At 42.7% G+C, this 18,478-nt stretch overlaps 2 protein-coding genes across 9 annotated transcripts in view; one reads left to right on the forward strand and one right to left on the reverse strand.

The window, feature by feature from the left end:
- SPIRE1 (spire type actin nucleation factor 1) overlaps nucleotides 1-14,029 on the forward strand; it is a 184,475-nt gene extending 170,446 nt beyond the window's left edge. The window contains exons 11-17 of one of the 2 annotated variants that reach the window (XM_082640716.1): nucleotides 656-798; nucleotides 3,025-3,198; nucleotides 6,974-7,111; nucleotides 7,700-7,770; nucleotides 8,290-8,317; nucleotides 8,414-8,550; nucleotides 10,811-14,029. In XM_082640716.1, the coding sequence (XP_082496842.1) occupies nucleotides 656-798; nucleotides 3,025-3,198; nucleotides 6,974-7,111; nucleotides 7,700-7,770; nucleotides 8,290-8,317; nucleotides 8,414-8,550; nucleotides 10,811-11,069 (950 nt within the window). In that variant the 3' untranslated portion in view covers nucleotides 11,070-14,029. The remainder of the gene's footprint in view (nucleotides 1-655; nucleotides 799-3,024; nucleotides 3,199-6,973; nucleotides 7,112-7,699; nucleotides 7,771-8,289; nucleotides 8,318-8,413; nucleotides 8,551-10,810) is intronic. The other variant, XM_082640717.1, reaches the window with a different exon arrangement.
- Nucleotides 1-18,478, reverse strand: part of PRELID3A (PRELI domain containing 3A) — a 100,576-nt gene that overhangs the window by 11,487 nt on the left and 70,611 nt on the right. For 2 of the 7 annotated variants that reach the window (XR_014295732.1, XR_014295734.1), the window contains exons 6-9: nucleotides 15,745-16,936; nucleotides 14,031-14,094; nucleotides 7,126-7,302; nucleotides 3,334-3,657 (exon numbers count right to left, since the gene is read on the reverse strand). Coding sequence is in view for 1 of the 7 variants with exons in the window: in XM_082640736.1 (XP_082496862.1) it covers nucleotides 16,700-16,936 (237 nt within the window). In the remaining 6 variants the exon portion in view is untranslated. Of the gene's footprint in view, nucleotides 1-3,333; nucleotides 3,658-6,981; nucleotides 7,058-7,125; nucleotides 7,303-14,030; nucleotides 14,095-15,419; nucleotides 16,937-18,478 lie in introns of those variants that run through there. The other 5 variants (XR_014295735.1, XR_014295731.1, XR_014295733.1 and 2 more) reach the window with 5 other exon arrangements.

Genomic DNA, 18,478 nt, shown 5'->3' on the forward strand with positions numbered 1-18,478 from the left:
CGGAGCGGCTGGGCCCGTGGGCCGTGGCCGCTGGGCCTGCGCGTCCGGAGCCTGTGCTCCGCAACGGGGGAGGCCACAGCAGTGAGAGGCCCGCATACCGCAAAAAAAAAAAAAAAAAAAAGGAGAATGTAAAAGGAGGGTACACTTGAGAATTTTGGTATGATTTGACACACAGAATACATAATTTTTACATGCTTTTAAAATAAACCCCAAGATCTATTTCTTGATTTTTTTGCTCTTAAAATTTTTTATTGAATACAAGTCTTTTGTCCAATTAAAAAAAATTTAAATAAAGCCTGAGACTCTTTTAGCTGCAAAATTCTGTGGAAAATAACATGATGGCATTTGTATTACAAATCTGAGAGACCATTTATATTGTGTTTTATGCATGAATTTGAATGAATGTTAAAAACTGTTTTTTCCTTTTCCTTGCTATTTATGTAGCAAGTTTATCTTGCAAAGATTCTTCTATAACAGTCCTTCCAGTATCCCCCTAGGGACCTCCAATCTTAATATACCTCTCCAACAAAATAAACACTTCATCTTTGAATGCAGTGTTTGTCACAAATGACAAAGGGTTTTCTGTTAGAAATTCAAAACCTAAGTTTTTTTTATAAGAGAGTTGATTTCAGTGTGGTTCATTCCATTTCTTTAGACCCTCCGAAGTTCTTGCCCATATCCTCCACACCCCAGCCAGAACGACGGCAGCCACCCCAGAGACGACATTCCATTGAAAAGGAAACACCCACTAACGTGAGACAGTTCCTGCCAGCATCCAGGCAGAGCTCCCGGTCTCTCGTAAGTAGCCGACAGACTCTGCAGAGTAACTTGTGAGCAGTTAGAGGGTCTGGAATCATTAGCTTCCTTGAGAAGCTTCCAAAAGCTAGACTGAACTTTAAATAACCTTATTGGTTTTTAGTAGCTAAAGAAAACCAAACCTAAGAGTAACCCAAATGAAGTCTGACCATTCTTTGTTCATTTAAAGTACTTTTTTTCCCCCAGAAGACTTAATGGTTGAAAGTATGGATATTTATTAAAGAAATACTTTCTTCCTTTCAAAGGGCATTAATCCACTTAAAAATTGTTGAAACTAAACAGAAAACTTAGTGAAGTCTGACTACAGTAGACTCTTTTATTGAGGCAGAAGTCCAAGGGGAGAATTTTGATCCATGAAAAACCATTGTTCATTGTTTTCAAGCATGTTTTGTGATATTGGAGCCAAAGCAGCTATTTGGACGGGTTAACAGTTTTTGCTGTTTTCCGGAGACTTCCAGGCTCATGTAGTGGCTACTCATTTCTCAGACAGGGGATGTGGCACACGAGGCCCTTTCAGGAAGAGCTAACAGGTCTGCCAGCCAGAGGAAGCCTGCAAAGACTCTTTCTGTCCCACTTGACTTCTGAAATACTTGCAGGCAAGATGCAGGGCTTCAGTCAATAATTCTACCAGCAGCCAACCTAATCATTCTTCAGATTCTCATGAATAAAACACTGGACTACACTCAGTCCATACTTTTAGGCTGTGATGAATCATCAGGGGTTCAAATGAAGCAATGATAGAGGTCCCTCTGTCCAGGTGAAGGGAGATAGTATGGATCTTGTGAAGAAACGAAGTTTGAACCACGCTGATAGTGTTGAAATTTGATCAGTCTTCTCTGTTCCCAAATAATGTGATTAAAGAACTAATGATTTCATGGCAACTCCTGTTAGGATTCCTCTAACTCCTAAATAATCACCACACACTGATATATGGTGAAGTACAGCCTCATCAGTGGTTTACCAACTGAAAAACAGAACTCTAACCCGACAGGTTCAAAGTTTAAAATCCAAAGACTTTGTTAATAAGTTATTTAGCAAAATACACAGTTATTGTCACAACTGAAAAATACTGTCACAACTGAAAAAGAGAGAACTCCTTTTTTTTTTTCCACAAGTCCAACGATTAGGAGATTCTTTTCTTCACAGCTTTTCCTAGAAGTCAGTTTAGCATTCAGCTGTGTACCTGGCCTTGTGATCATATGACATCATTGTTGAGGTTAGACTTAAATTTTAAAATTATCAGTGTAAAGGAACTGTCAGATCAACTACAAGGATTTTTTGGCTAGTGATGGAAGCTTTACCAAGAAAGGCCCGTGAGGTATATTTCCTGGTAAAGGGGAACTCAGTGTGTGTGTGGTCCGGCTGTCAGTTGTTTTTTGTGGAGAAGGAGAGGAAGATACAACCCACATGCCATGGCGGAGAAGGGGCTCAGTGAGCAGGCAGGGGAGACCTGTGGTCGGCACAGAACTCTGCCCCCGAAGTGCCTCTAGACACCAGCTGAGACAAAAGAACCTCCAGGTCAAAGTCCTGACTTTTCTTGCCAGTAGCTTATCTTGGGAAATCCATAAAATCACACTCCTTTAATGGTAGTGCTGTCTAGCTTGGTAAGTATTGTTTTTAAAGTATGATAATTTAGAATTTTAGCTATGGTTTAGAAAACATGGAATCGTTTTGTATTTATAAGCTCTCAACTAAAAATGGCAGAAATGTCTTTGTTGTTACTGATTTTCATTTTTATTGTATCTTCCTCCCTTTCCTTAGGATGTTGAAAGTGTAATTCTTTTCATCATTTGGTCAGATGATTGTGGATGACGCCTCTAAATGAAGGCGACTTGTTTTTAAGTACCGACCGGGGGAGGGGCGGCTGCGTGGTGTATGTTTCTGCATTCGCCTCTGGCCTGCATCCCACCGAGCCCCGTGCAGGAGACTCAGTGTTCACAGGACAACCGAGTTCCAGAAAGCTTAAGTGTTGCCATGTGAACTCTGAGGTTCTCTAGGCATGGTTGGGCTCCTGACTGATACATGTGGATGCAGACGATGGCATGGACTTGCATGTGGAATCTACCATTAACGTCCTCCATGGTGTTTCCGTTTTGTTTATTTTTGTTTCATGCTCTGTAATCGCTATTTGTAGGTCACTCATATTCAGCATTATTTTCTCCTTTTCTTTTTCCCCTGCCGTTTTCTTTTCCTTTATCTATTGTTCAGGTTCCTAGGATAACCAGAGTATGGCCAACGACACCTTTCCGACCGCTTTTTTCTACCCTTCAAACAGCTTCTCTGCTCGGCTCTCACCCTTTGGAGGCAGCCTTGTTGGGGGTAGCAGGGGCTATGTATTATCTGTGTGAGAAAGCTTTTACCAGCAGGTGGAAATCCACAAAGGTTGGCCTCTTTCTGCTGGTTCTGGGAATTATTTTCCTCTCTGCCTCTTTGGCAGTGATCCCTCAGCTACTGCACTCTGCAAAAATTAACAGCTTAGATGGACACTTCGCTTCTGACTGTTGATTCCAATCTTTGGTAGATGCGTAGATCACACCATGATCTCAATTGACGGGACGATAGCGAAAGGACAACAAACTCAGAATGCAGCGGCATCAGCACAGAGGAGCTGTGGGCGGTGCTTCTGAGCCCCCTGATTGAACCACGTCCCCCCACCCCTCACCCCCCAGTCAGGGCCTTCCCTCAGCCCAGGGCCGCCCCACCCTCAGAAGAGCCGTTGCCCATACACTCAGGTGCCTGGCCAGGGAGGCTCGGGCAGTCTTTCTCTTCTCCAGCACCTTTAAAGCTGTGTTGTGATGGTCAGGATGTTATGTGGTTGTTATGAAAAAACACCGTGCTTCTCTGTAGAGAGAAATTTGAAGTTTTTTTTAATTGATGTGATTTAAAATCTCATTTTGTATTGTTTTTGAGATTTTCATACAGAATACATTTTTTAAAGGAAGTATAATAGTTTCCAAACTTAAGTGGGATAAAAAGCCTCGGACCATATTGAGGTTTCCCCTGCCCCCAGTGTGACCCAAGCTGCTGACCTGCTGACCAGGTGTCGGCAGCCGCCCAGCCAGGCTCTCCACAGTCCTCTGTTTACCAGACCTGTCCTGGATAAGCGAACCAGCAGCTGGTTTCTTTGTTTTTCTTTATGACCCATCTTGGTTTAGAAAAGAGACTGAATGTAAATGAGGTACAACAGATTCCTTTCTCTTTATTTGCCGTGAAATACAGGATAAATCTCGTTTTTCATTTTAGATCTGGCCCTGTGAGCACATGGTCAGATGTGGAGGCGGCATTTAATCCTGTCCCTCCTGCTGCTGTTTCTGAAGATCTGCTGACATTTTATTTTTATTTTCAACCCTCCCCAAACAGTCTGTCTACTAAGTCTACATGTGACTTTAGACAGAGAACACCTTGAAATTTAAAGGTGAACTTGAAAAAAGAAGAGTAATTAAACTTAATATTTGCTATTTTTATTTAAATCTGCCTTCCTTTGGTTTATTAAAAACAAAAACCAATGGTTGTTTTGGATAATTGTCAAATATCTGCTACTTATTTATGAAGTTTTTGCTAACCAAGAACACTCTATAAAATATGACCATTTCAACTTCTCTGGCTCAGTAACCAGATTATACACCATGCTCTCTGATTTCTGTGCTCCCTAACTCTGACCCCTTTTGAATGGTAAATATAACCAGAATATTTAACAAAAACTCAGCCATTTTAGTGACGTACGTAACAGTGGATTCTAAAAGCACGTCTGCTCCTACAGTATATTGTAATCTCTATTAAAACTCTTCAAGATTTAGCTTCCCTTTCCTAAATTTGGAAGCCACACTGAAGCACAGGGCAGCCAGAGAATCAGAGTTGTGCTGCTCTGGTCCCCGGAGTCCATGCCATGAATGGAGGTCAGTGCCTGCTGCAGACGTGACCCGGCCCATCGTAACAGCGGGGACTAGGGCTCGGCTCACGGGTGGAACCCTGAGTGCTCTTCACAGTTTGGGGCATCAGCATCTCAGCAAGATCCGTTAAGGTTTAATTTGGCTTTGGGGATGTTGAATTAATATTTTTTGTCAGTTGAAAAAAATAATGAAAGCTATTCTAGTAACTATTATCTTCTTTCATGTTGCATTAAAGTTTTGTTGTCCTTGGAAAAGCACCAGAGTTAAAACATTAGCATTTGACCTGATGGAAGGTATTTTACTAAAGAGTAATCTGCTTGAAATTTTAAAAAACAAGAACGCAAAAAAATCCACAATTTCTTATTACATCTGATGGAACACTGGATTTGTGCATGGGTCAAAGCAGTAAGTCGGAAGTGTGCTTGACTGGCCCCTTTATGACTTGAGACTGAGGACTGGGAGCTGTGGGCTGTCTGGGTTGCTGTGTGTGGAGCATCCCCGCCACCCAGGCGTTGCAGCTGTGACGTTGGCACCATCACCATCTTCCTAATACACTACAGCCAATCTCAGGGAGTGGTCTTCTGCTTGTTTGTTAGATTCATATGTTATTTTACTCCAGCTCAGCAATATTGTCACATAGGTAACTGTCAGAAAATGTACGATAGTCATGCTTGTTGCTGATGAATAAAGATGACCGTAGGGATACTTCTTACGAACTGTGTCAGAAGCTGAGAAAAGTCGCTGTTCAGACATGTGCAGCTGACCCTACTATCTGTGCACAGTTGTGATGCCCAGCGTTCAGAGGCGAGCCCATTCCCACGCTCTGTTCTCAGGGTCAAGTGAAGCTCAGGAAATATTGGACGTGCCAACTTTGAAAGCTCTTCCCGTTGAAAGAAAATTGGGTGATGGTGGGTTTTTTTGAGTATATCAGACATCCTAGAGCACATGAATTATCCTCCCACCCTCCAGATACTAAGCTCTTCATCTTAAACCTTCAATTGCAGGATCTTTTCCAAAACATTTTTAGCAAATTTAATCTTCCCTAAGTTAGCTTGAACAGAGATGATTTTGCATTGATTATTTGTAAGAAGCAGTAGTTCTGCAAACTACTTTTTTTTTTTTTAGTAAATGCTAATGTTTTTCAAGTTTGCAACCTAGATTTATTTTTGTTTTTCTCTGATTGAAAGACAGAACTAAATGTTAAAACTCCATAAACTGACTGCACTCATAGTCCTGTGCTGTCTCCTTTGGCTTGTTTGATTCCAGAATGCCTGTGAGCAGCACTGTTGTGTGTGTGGGCGTGAGTTACAGCGTGTGTGCACCGAGGACATCGGGGTTGTGTCGCTCCGCCACAATGGCCCTTGTGAAGTCCAGCAGGGTGCGGGCGCACAAAACCGTTCTGTCTTTCTACTGGGCCCACCAATCAAGCGCAGGGCCGGCTGGGGAGCAGATGGTGTGAGGCTCTTTATTCAGTGGGATCAGTTACATCAACATCTTCCTCCACTGTTGTTAGGGAAACCATTAACATAAGACAGCCAACTTCGATATTTATCGTCAGAGTTCTCTGAGTGTCTCCACATCTGTCCAGTGCGGACTGTGCTTCCGCAGTTGTTTAAAAGTGATGAGAGATCTGGAGAGCGTGGGGCGGCCTGACGGGAGTGCCTGCTGGCTTCCAGGTCCAGTTCCACTCACACTGTTAGGAGTTTTTAGGCTGTGCTGATGTAACTTACCACTAAATAACGCTTCTCAATATCGATTACTAACCACCTTCTTTTGGCTCTTCTGGGTACCACAAATCAGTTTTTAAAACAGTACCAATGTTGTAGATTTGCTATTTATCTATTAGCAGATATATACAACACAAAACTAAATAATATCTTTGTGTAATCATAGGAGAAAACTGACAGAAATTTGGTTTAGAACAATAACATTTTTTTCCCAAGATTTCAATTCATAGATATGTAGCTCCACTTCATGGAATAGAGATACCTGAGGCAAAACATTTAAACAAATGTGAGGAAATTTTATTAATTGGAAATTTCAGTGGCTACAGTGTTTCACATGGTCCCCGGAAGTTTTCTGCCATCTCTTGTTTCAGTGTAATTAGAAACTGTGTGGTCCCCAGAGTGAGCCGGCTCTGCTCGTGTTTACTGGGAAACCTCTTTTCTTCTCTGAAGCTACTAACCAGGTGACTGATCTGAAGGGGAACTTTGCCTTGCCAGAAGGGTGGTGGGAGCTTCTTATTCATGTGGAATTTTGAATTTCAGGAGGAATTCTGCTACCCAGTGGAATGCCTAGCACTTACTGTGGAGGAGGTGATGCATATTCGTCAGGTCCTGGTGAAGGCAGAGCTGGAAAAATACCAACAGTATAAAGATGTCTACACTGCTCTGAAAAAAGGAAAGGTAGAGCCACTTACAGTTGATGGATCAGCAGGGTTAGAAGAGTGGTCGGTCACAGGCATGTCCCCTGAGGACACTGTCTGCTGGCCAGATGGCATAGGACTTTGGGGGGATTCTAGGAGGTAAGAGGCTTACCCCGTGGCAGGCAGTCCCTCTTCTGCCTTGCTCACAAAAGTGAGTATTTTTATTTCTCCCTGGGAAATTGAAAACCAGAAGGTTAAAACCACCATAATAAATAATGGTATGCCTTCATAAAACAAGGTCTGCCCTTAGTTGTTACACTTTTAAAGGATTGTAGAGAAAATGTATCTGAGAAACAGAGAAGACTTTTTCAGAACCTTCTTCAGGTTGCTTCCATGGTGGCAAGACCCTTGAGAACTGTGGCCTTTTATTACCATTTAAAGGTAGAATTATAATCAAATACAGAGCAGATTATAATGATCACAGAACCAAACTTAATAAAAGGGTCTCTAAATGCTCTTCTCCCTTTGTCTACTAAACTTTCCACATATAAATGTGTGTCCAAACATGCAAATTAGGAAATTAATTATTGGCAATGCCTTTTTCTCCTTTAAAATTTTTATTTTTTAGCTCTGCTTTTGTTGCCGAACCAGGAGATTTTCCTTCTTCACTTGGTCTTATACCTGTCAGTTCTGTAAGAGGTAAGGCTTTTGTAATTGATGACAGCAGTCAAGGATCCACTGTTTCATCATTTTTCTCTGAGGAACAATACTAGAAATAATCCAGTCTGTTATCATGTGCTGTGCTTGTAAGTTAGTAATAGTGATTGCTTCAAGAGTGGACAATTATTTGATATTAAGCCTGGAAAGTTTCTCTGCATGTATTTCTTTTCATATCCAAGATAGGTCTAATAATAATATGTCATGTTGAACAGAAAAAAATAGATGTGACTGTCATATGATCCCAGGATAGACAAGTAAGAAAATCCCAAACAGACGTAAGTTGATCCTTTCATAGGACACAGTGTAAGAGTTAAGTTTTACAGTGTGATTGTCTTTTTGGCAATCCAGTTGTCTCAGTTTGTTACGTTCTGATCGAAGAAGCAGAGAGTCCAGGGGACTTACTGTAGAAATTCACAGCCACGCAGCCTGCGGCTTCTCTAACTCTGCAGTTGCATTCGTGGTTATCATGCTGAGTAACACTTCTGATTTTGTGTACAGGCCGGTGTGCTCACAGTGTTGCAAAAAGGTAAGCTAAGCTTAGTGAAATCACAACGTGTGCTAATTTTACTGACTCTGCCTCTTTAACAGTACTGCTCATTCTCAGTTTTATTTGGGATACTAGATGCGGCTGCCCTCCAAGCCATACTCCACCCTTCCTATCTTTTCATTGGGACCTTCTGCCTTGCAGAGAGGGGAAAGTAGTATGAGGCCAGAAAAACCCTCCACTGGCCACCATCGGCCACTTCGGAGCATTGCCAGGTGAGCAAGGGGCCGGGTCTCCAGTGTATCCTTTGTGAAAGACGAGAGCTCTTTTGAGGACTGTGGTGATACGGTGGGGTTTTGGCTTGCAGGGGTTTGGGTGGATGGGTGGCTTGGTTTTAATATAGTTTTGACTTGTACACAAATCTCCAAAACTTGCCAAAGGTCACATGACAAGGGATGGTGGCTAGCTCCCTGAAAGATACTTAATCTCTCAGTTTAATTTTTTTTCTACTTTGGAAGTAATTACTTTTGTGTGTCCTTTGAAAGTCATCTTTAAAGCTGACCTTGTTTTCAATGGAGTTGAACACTTGCACATAACAGTCTAATCTTTCTTTCCTTCTTTAGTTCTGAAAAAAATCTTTTTAATCCTGTGTTTACAGTAGTCTGTGATAACTTTGGCTTACTTTCCTATTGTAAAGGCAGAAATAAAGCTTTATGCCAAGAGCTGACAATTTAAAAGAAAAAAGGTGCCCGAATACCCATCCCTTTGCATTTAATGCAGAGTAAGGTTAGTGTTGGTCCTTAAGAAAGACAGGAGGTCAGACCACACACTGGCAGGGCCCAGGGTGTTGGGATTTTATGCACCAGCGGCCTCCTGTTTGGGAGGCACACTGGTGTTGGTGCCAGATGCTGGACGGTAGCCATTCTGCATGTCAGGGTCTGTGGACAGTGAGGTGAGGGAGCTGAGAGCCCAGCAGTAACCTGTACCCGAGGTTCCTGCCCCTGTGCTCAGTCCCCATCCTGACCTCTGAGTATGGGCTGCTGTCCACGGGCTCAGGGCAGGCGAACTACGGTCTGTTCTTTCCTGCACTAGCTCTACGTTCCTGTTTGGTTTAATTAAGACAGTGAATGAGTAGATGGTTCCTAGTTATTTCCAAAAACTACCCAAAACATTTATGATGATGTTGGTCTAGTTAACTCCAGCTCTCTGGAGTCCAAATAGTCAGTCACCCAGATATAGAGAATTGTTGTGAAGGGGGAAGCACATTTGATAAATATGAAATGACAAGAAAGCTGGTCCAAAGATAACTTTTCAGGATTTGTCGTAGGATTAAGATAAATTTACTTCAGCTTCTTATAGTCTGACCTACCATCTACAGTTAACTAATGTTCATTAACCATGACACAGGGTCACTGGAGAAAGAACTTGAAGTTCTCTCTGAATCAGAGAGATTAGCAACATGTATTTCATTTCATTTCAGTTGTTAAAGTTCATGATCTATCTATGTATAGTAGTCAGGTGAATACTCTGAATATCCTATTTTCCAAAAATTCTAGAAGGGTTAGTAAGTGCTTTTAGTAGTAGTATTTTTTTTTATATAACATTATTTATTTATTTTTATTTTTGGCTGCGTTGGGTCTTCATTGCTGTGTGTGGGCTTTCTCTAGTTGCAGCGAGTGGGGGCTACTCTTCGTCGTGGTGTGCGGGCTTCTCACTGCAGTGGCTTCTCTTGTTGCGGAGCACAGGCTCTAGGTGCACAGGCTTCGGTAGTTGTGGCACACGGTTTCAGTAGTTATGGCTCACAGGCTCTAGAGCACAGGCTCAGTAGTTGTGGCGCACGGGCTTAGTTTCTCCGTGGCATGTGGCATCTTCCCGGACCAGGGCTCGAATCTGTGTCCCCTGCATTGGCAGGTGGATTCTTAACCACTGTGCCACCAGGGAAGCCCCATATTATTATTTCTTAATAAAAGGTTTCCTGGTTTCTTTCTTAAAAAATATTTTGTTTTTTTTAAAATAATTTGACATGTCTTTATTTTTTTTATTTTTGGCTGCATTGGATCTCATTGCTGCGTGTGGGCTTTCTCTAGTTGTGGTGAGCGGGAGCTACTCTTCATTGCGGTGCGCAGGCTTCTCATTGCGGTGGCTTCTCGTTGCGGAGCACAGGCTCTAGGCACGCAGGCTTCAGTAGTTGCAGCACACGGGTCAGTTGTCATGGCACATGGGCTTCAGTAGTTGTGGCACACGGGCTTAGTTGCTCCACGGCATGTGGGATCTTCCCGTACCAGGAATCGAACCCGTGTCCCCTGCATTGGCAGGTGGATTCTTAACCACTGTGCCACCAGAGAAGTCCCCAAAAATATTTGGAAAGTTGTCGCCAATTATAACTTCTTTGGACAAAACTGACATGACTAAATCACCCACCCATTCCATCATGTTTTGCCAACAGATTTACTTTTTTTGCACATATTTTCTTACTATTGCAGTAGAACTATAAGTAATAATAATGGATGTTGTAAATATTTTGTTTTTTTCCAGATTGTCCTCAAAATCCAAGTCTGTGGACAAATCAGATGAAGAACTCCAATTTCCCAAAGAGTTGATGGAGGACTGGAGCACCATGGAGGTGTGTGTAGACTGCAAAAAGTTCATTTCAGAAATCATCAACTCAAGCCGGCATAGCCTGGTGCTGGCCAACAAAAGAGCCCGATTGAAAAGGAAAACGCAGTCTTTCTACATGTCCTCGGCAGGCCCTTCGGAGTACTGCCCTTCAGAGAGGACCATCAGTGAGGTCTGAGCCCCATGCATTCGTGTGCAGAGTCGCATTCACGAGAGAACACTGAGCGGGGCTGTCTTCTCGCAGTTAACTGGTTCGGGTTTGCATGAGATCAGGGTTCTGCTGCATCACACTGTTCCACAGACTGAACACTGTGTTCCTATCAGCCAGTCCCTTGTCTGCACTGAGAGAGGACAGTAGTTTGAAACTTGCTTCTGTGTGTCTGGGGATTTGGAGGCCAGAAACTTTTTCCTTAGTTCAGTTCTTTACTGTCCCTCAAATAATTTTCTGACTGAGGCAGAAAGCTTCTGGTGTGAGAAATCGGTCTAACACAGGCGTTGAAGTCAGCACAGTCTAAGCAGTAAGTAATATTGGCATTTCCACCCGACAGTGTTCCTACCTGATGCACAGAGATCCCTGGAGGCTGGGCCAGGCTGTTACCGTCTCACAGCACAGAACCTACAAGGATTTGCTCATGCTCTCAAACTGGTTTTAAATTATTGTTGCTCTGAGATAAAGACTTGGGAGGGACTTTACTCTGCGCTCCAGTACAAAGCATCTGAATAAGCTGTACGCTCAAGTGGGCGCCCATGTCCCCCACGCTGTGTCTGTGCCCGGGCAGTGAGGTGGTGTCTCTCGAGGCAGGTGCAGGGCTTTCCGTATCTTGAATGTATTATGGTTACTAGTAGTTTTATATTGGAGGTCTAAGGTTTAAAGTTTTGTGGCGCTTGGGGACAAGGGCAGGCTAGACGTTTGTCCAGAAGTTGAGTATTTTGGCCAATAGGAGAAGGGCTGTGAGCGCGTCGGCCACGCCGCAGGGAACGAGCTGGAGTGCTCACATTTCCAACTGCGGTTTTCATAACTTTAGTCTCGCCATCACGACTAAATTAAGCCACAATTTGGTATCTAAGGTCTCAAACTGAAATTTATTTTTATAAATGAATTTTAAAAGCAAAAACATGGTCTAGTTCATTTAAAATTAACCTGCTGATAGGCTTTGTGGATGCTTTTTGCACACATTCTCCTTGTAAGTGACTTGAGTAGGACGGGTGTTGATGAAGCCAGGTTGAGGCAGCACCATACATGTGTCATGTCTCGACTTGTGTGGCCCGTTCCGTGGCCGTCGTTATGATTTTGGTTCGCTTGGCAGACCAGCCAGTCAAGTTGCCAGTCACGTTTGGAAGCTCAGTTAATGCACACACACAGCAGTTTCCTGAACGCTCTCTAGGACACATCTGTAGTCAGCGCCACCAAAAGGCAGGGCAGTCACACTTCACACCACCTCACAATACAGGAACATTTCTATAGTGAATTAACAGTAATACCTCAGAACTGCCCTGGTAGTGGTTTTACGTGACCGAAATTTATAAATTAGTAAATGGCTTAAAATTACTTACACTTACAAAATAAACTTTACCAATTGACTGAAGTAATGCATGTTAACAGTTTGTCTGTATTTGCATGTAAAAGTGGGCCACCAGAGAACCCTTACTGATTATGGAAACGTTTAAAGTTTTAAAGACTCTCACGTGAGAGCTTTAAACATTATATTGAGTGAATCTCATTTATAAAGTTTTGGTGTGAGCAGCTTCTAAACAGCCACCAGGAAGGGTGCAAGGGAGATGGGGTGGTGTTTGTATCCATGCACAGACCAGACCTAGGAGAGTGTGCTTTTTAAAATAACGACTAGTTTACAGGTGTTATTAAAACACAAGAAACTAAACCCCCTAAATGAGAATCCCATCGACATTCACAAGGCACATAAAATCTAGCACATCTAGTCTTTGACTTCACTTCTCCAGGTTTGTGACACTGTGCAGGCTGTCTGGGCATTGTGGGCGCCTCTTAGCAGAGCGTCCACAGCACTGTCCACAGCACTGACAGGCTTTGCCAAGTGTATTGAAGAGGTCAAGTGGGTGGTAGGTCTCCGTGGGACAGTTTGCAGAAAGTACAGTAGAAAAGGGCACATGGCACAGCTAATATTGTAGAAATCAAATGAGCATCACTATCTGGTGCCAAAACAAATTCTTGCACTTACCCCCTCCCTTATCCATGGCATGTATCCCCAGCACCTCAACCAAATCAGGTAACTTCCAGAGGGTCATTCACTGCCAGCCTGTGGGGCATGCTTTCAGTCCTCAGCCTCGTTTGACCTGAGGCCTAGCTTCTTCCTCCCTTCCTACTGGGATAACACACCTTCCCTCCTCTTTGTCCTGGTTGTTGGCACGCACTTCTGGTCTGACAACAACAGCGTCATTGGCTGGCTGGTCTCCTGGAGCCTGATGTATCCCAGCCGGGGGCTTCACTTTCGCCCTCTCCCTCCAGGCTCACACCCTCCCTTGCATCCCCCGCCTCGTGAGCTCACCCTTCTCACAGCTGAACTTTCTATCAGTTCAGGATAGATAAGAAAGCTTGTAAATACTGTAATATAGTTATTAATATTTGAAAGGCGTTCATTCAGTGGACAATGAGAATTAACTCTCCCAAGGCAAGTAAAAGTTAAATCAAGTAATTGATTTGTACATCGACTTAACAGTCTTACTAGATTTCAAGTCTTAAGCCTTTCAAATTAAACCAGAAAGTTGTTATGTAGGAATTTTTAAAATGATCTTACATTTGATGAGATCCCATGAACTCATAAACTCATGTCATGTGATTAGCACCATGAGCTCATACCATGAATTTTTTAAGGCTTTTATTTTTCTAACTGTATTAATAAATGTTGGACTGATTTTAGGTGTCACATAGGAGACATGAAAGTTTTAAATTATGTTGCTGTTTGCTAAAGCAAAATGGCAGACAATTTTGTACATGCAAAACTGTTGAAGGGCCATGGGGACATGTGTACACGTTGACCTGGCTTCCTGTGTGTATAAACGTCAAGGTACTGCTGGCATTCAGCGTGACATGACAGTACTAAACGTTTTCCATTAAAGTCTTTTAAAATTTATCGAGGGGAAAATAAATGACTTTACATCATACCTTCTGTGTGGAGTTCCTGTTGTAAAATGATGATGTCTTTTGGTAACTCGCTGTTGGAAACCACCTAGGTTGGGAAGACAAGATATATTTATTATGACATCAGCAGTTTACGATCAGCTTGAGAAATACAATCTACAAGGACCACACTGGAAAAATAAATGAAAATGAGCAGTCACTGTAACTCTGCTGTGTCACCGAGCAGCCTGCCTCCTTTTTCAGTGCAGCAGGGTAGGAAACTAAAATCTATAAATAGTATATGTAACAATTATTATATAAGAAGTCACATCTATGGAGACAAATTATGTATAGAAAGATAAAGCTTTTAGTTTTTTTCCTAAATCGAATTCCTCAAGGTATATATTCTTAAAATGTCCAATGAAGAAAATTTCTTGCTGTAGCTCTTAAAGGGTCAAGAAAAAATTAGGAAGATTAAACCCAGAATGAATTTAGGAAAGTTCTTTTGTCTTTATGTTAACTAAATATAGAGCATCATTAGCCCTTTACGTATCTTAAACATTACGTGATATTGAGTGGGATATTAATTCATTACTTATTTGCCAGATATATTTTAGGCTCTTCTTCCGCTAAAGTTTCTCTGTGACATGTGTGTAACAAGATGTCAGCTCATAATTCTAATGTTCACTGACTTTCTGAATCCGGGTCACAGCCCTTGCCTTGTGCCTCCTGGATTCCAGATACACAGAGAGGTTGGGTACCAGGAAGGGAAGCTCTGGGTAACCCTTATTTAACTGCATCTTTCTTTTTCCTTCTCAGCTCCTGTTGAGAAGTTGTATAGTTGCAAATCATCAGAGTCTAGAATTTCATAAGGAGAACTCTTCTAGGTAAGGGCTTGATTGCACATATGATGTGTTTCAAGACTCCAGTTACACACACACATACACATACATTCATCAGAATGCACCTTCTTCCTGCATGTCAGCCTAAGGCCCACTTCTAGAAACATCTCCCTTTGCTCATCCAAAAAAATTAAAGAGCTAAGAACCTACTTAATATAAAATTCTGCTTGCACTAATTAAATGTTCAGGTGGAGTTACCTGGCAGACTGAATTCACAATGCTGTTCTGGCTCGTTCCATTAAAATGTGTATGATGTATATATATTTATCTATTTAGAATAGATTTTACTGTGTGGAACATTCTACAGCTCTGTTTCTGCTGTTGGATTGTGATGCTGGTGGCAAAATCTGAGCCACTTCCTTACCATCGAAGTAGTGAAAGTAAAAGGGCTTCAGAACTGACAGGACACAGTTCTCTAAAAGTAGGCTCTTGAAAACTGGGGCATTAATTAAAGTTCACTTATGTCCCTGGGGCTTAAAAGCTGAGGGATCACCTGGATGTTCCACTCACCCAGGGGGCCAGACGCTGGCTCCTGTACTAGGAGTGAGTGCTCTCAGAGCAGCTCCAACGAACGTGACTGTCTATGAATTGAAGAAAAGGCAGAACTTCCTTCCCTCGGGAGTGGCTAGAAAGAAGGGGCAGCCTCACTAGAAGTGTGCCCTTCTGTATAATTCTTCTTTGCTTTGATGTTCCCATGTAACTGCAGGAATCATCTGTTGGTCCCTGGCCTACCTCCTCCAGTTCCTTTCCCTAGGGTAACACAGCAGAAAATGTCACACCCCAAACTTTTCCGGAAGCAACAGTGTTTGGGAGAGTGGAAATACCAAAGAGAAATTGAGGATTTCTGGAAAGCTAACCTGAGTATCAAATTCCTAAGCAAACATGATGTAAAAGCTTCAGGAAATCACTTGGGAGAAAGAGAAGGAACAGCAAGATTCTGCACAGGTAAACCTCAGCAGTGTAGCTCCTGCAGCAGGGAGCCTAAGGTGTAAATAGAAAACAGAATAACTTCTCATTTAAAGGGAAAAAACTTTGACCTTAGACACCCCAAAGACAGAAGAAGCCTGAGAAGATTTCAGCTGTCCACCAAGGAAGGGAAGATGACTTGGGTCATCCTACCACAATCTCAAGGTCATTTAAGGAGTCAGATCCACAGACTGTGAGCTTGGACTGAGCACTGTGGGTGTAATTGGCTGGACACCCCCACTTCTGTGCGGCTCCTGTGGTGGCCTAAGGCACTCCTCCTGGTGTAGCCGGTGGTGGGCACACCTCCTTCATGGTAGGAACTGGAGCTGACCCTGCTCCACAATGGTATTCACCTGCAAAAAGAGCTTTCTGATAACTGGAAAAAAAAAAAACTAGTCTAATTAGTGAAGCAGAGCCTTCGAGCAGTACCTGGTCTCAAGTATCTGAAATGGTTCTAACTAAACTGCTCCAGCATGGCAGCAAAACAGCTATCAGACATTGGGAAGGCACCTTAACATTTCTGGATTTCAGTTTCTTCAATTTTAAAGTGAGGGTGTTGGATGAGGTGGTCTCTGAGGTCACTTTTAACCAGGAGAGACACAACACACAGGGTCAAAGAACCAATACTGCACAAACACTGAACAGCTGAGTAACCGAGAGCATGACCCACTGTAGTGAGAAAGAGAGATCTCTGTGCATCCACGCCAGCACTTTTACTGAAGCCAAGTGTTATTAAACAATATTTCTCTGTATTGATGACGAACCTGATTATATTACATGAATGCAAGAAACAGTATATGCTGCATTTATTTGAAACTTGGGGAGGCAAAGGCAAGTTCAGTTTTACTATTTGCTATAAAGAACCTGAGTCCATCTCCCAAAATTAAAAAAAAAAAAAAAAAAGAACAGAAAGATGAGTTGACATATATTAAAAACAGACCAAAAAACCCAAACACACACCTCTGCACCCGCCACTTTGTGTTGGCACCGTCTGGTTACTGGTGGTTCATCTCCCAGCCCTGCACAATGGAAACACGTGGTCTGTCTTGGCAGGTCTCTGTTCCCACAGTGTGACGTGTGCTCCTGTCGAGACGTAAAGGGAAGCAAGTAGCTGAAGGGATGACTACATGTAACAGACTTCTAATTGTGTTAAGTGGAAACAAAAGTACAGACAACTCTTGCTGTCCAGCTTGATCAAAGAAATAGTTACCACAGCTACAGGGGTCCCCAGTCTACACACCTCCCATGTGTGGTAATGGGACCCCCAGCCAAGAAGCTTGTCTCTTTGGCCCTCGCAGTTCTCAGCCGTGATGAAACACATCGAGGGCCAGGCAGATGCTTATGCTCTGCCAAATTCCATCACTGAACAGGTCCAATAACTGGGACGGAGGCCTTGTGTCATTCACGCAGTCATTTACTCCCTGGTTCTGTCTCACAGCTCTACAGATCGGGCTTCCTCCCTGGCCAGGGGCTGCTTCCAATAGCTTCTCGACTGCCGTGTCTCTGCAGTGCTTCCTGCCCTTCCTACTCCTCCTGCATCTTCTTTTTCTCCACTGCACTCAGCATCTATTACATTGTTCCATGAAGACACGGATATTTGTCAGATTTCTTTACCACCACATCCCTAGATTTGGAAAACTATCTGGCATGCAACAGGTGCTCAGTAAATGTTTGTGGAGTCAATGAATGAGCAGGTTCAATATGGAAATGAGAAAAAGTCAGCAATACAAAGATGGAACCATCAACATCTTCAAAACAGCTGACACAGTGTGTAGTCTGTGCTCTTTAACACGTAAGGGCCACGTACAGCCCTGTGTTTTTCCTTTAAGGCAGGAGTACAATCCTAAGTCAACAAATCACTGCAGGCCTAACGTGGGCCATTAGAATAGGGAGGCTTGAGTCAGCAGCTCATGCATCTGCTGGTTACCTGCAGCTCGCAGAAACCCTACTTGCCAGTCTGGGTTTCTGACCCCTCTCTTGTAAATGCCACTCATCACAGTTCCTCTCCAGGCACTCTTCCACTTTCAGAGCCCCTGGGTGGAGCCACCATGTACAGCCCAGCCTCCTGACCCAGCTTTTTTCCATTAACAAATTGATGGGCAGATGTTAAAGACCCATAATTGAAGCCACTACATAAATGCAAAGCGTATGTTTATCAGCACTGAGCTCGTACTCATTACCTTTTTACTACTTGCCCCTTTCATAGTATGGTAGTAATCATAATACCTTGATTAAAATTAATGTGCCAACTGGGCTGAAATCAAATATATTAAATGATTTCAAATTTGTCATATTAAAATAATTTGGCCAAGAAAATAAGGGAAGATAAAAGATAAGCTTTATGAGATTAGATATTTTGTGCTGTTATTATTAATAACTTTTAAAATATTTTGCTGATTTTTAGTAGCTAATAGCTACCAATAATTGAGCACGTTACTGAACTACTGAACCAAACTTGATTTCACTCGCCTGACACACAGCAAAGCTAATCTACTGACTCCGGGTTGTGAAGGGAAGTGCAGCATTTACTGCAGGGCACCCAACATGGGGCCAGGCAAGGAGGATGGGCAGCTCATGATCAAAAGACCAGAACTCCCTGATGGCTTTCAGGTAAGCATTTTTAAA

Source organism: Mesoplodon mirus (assembly GCF_964341445.2).
Source record: "Mesoplodon mirus genome assembly, chromosome: 13".
Classification (NCBI taxonomy): Eukaryota; Metazoa; Chordata; class Mammalia; order Artiodactyla; family Ziphiidae; genus Mesoplodon; species Mesoplodon mirus.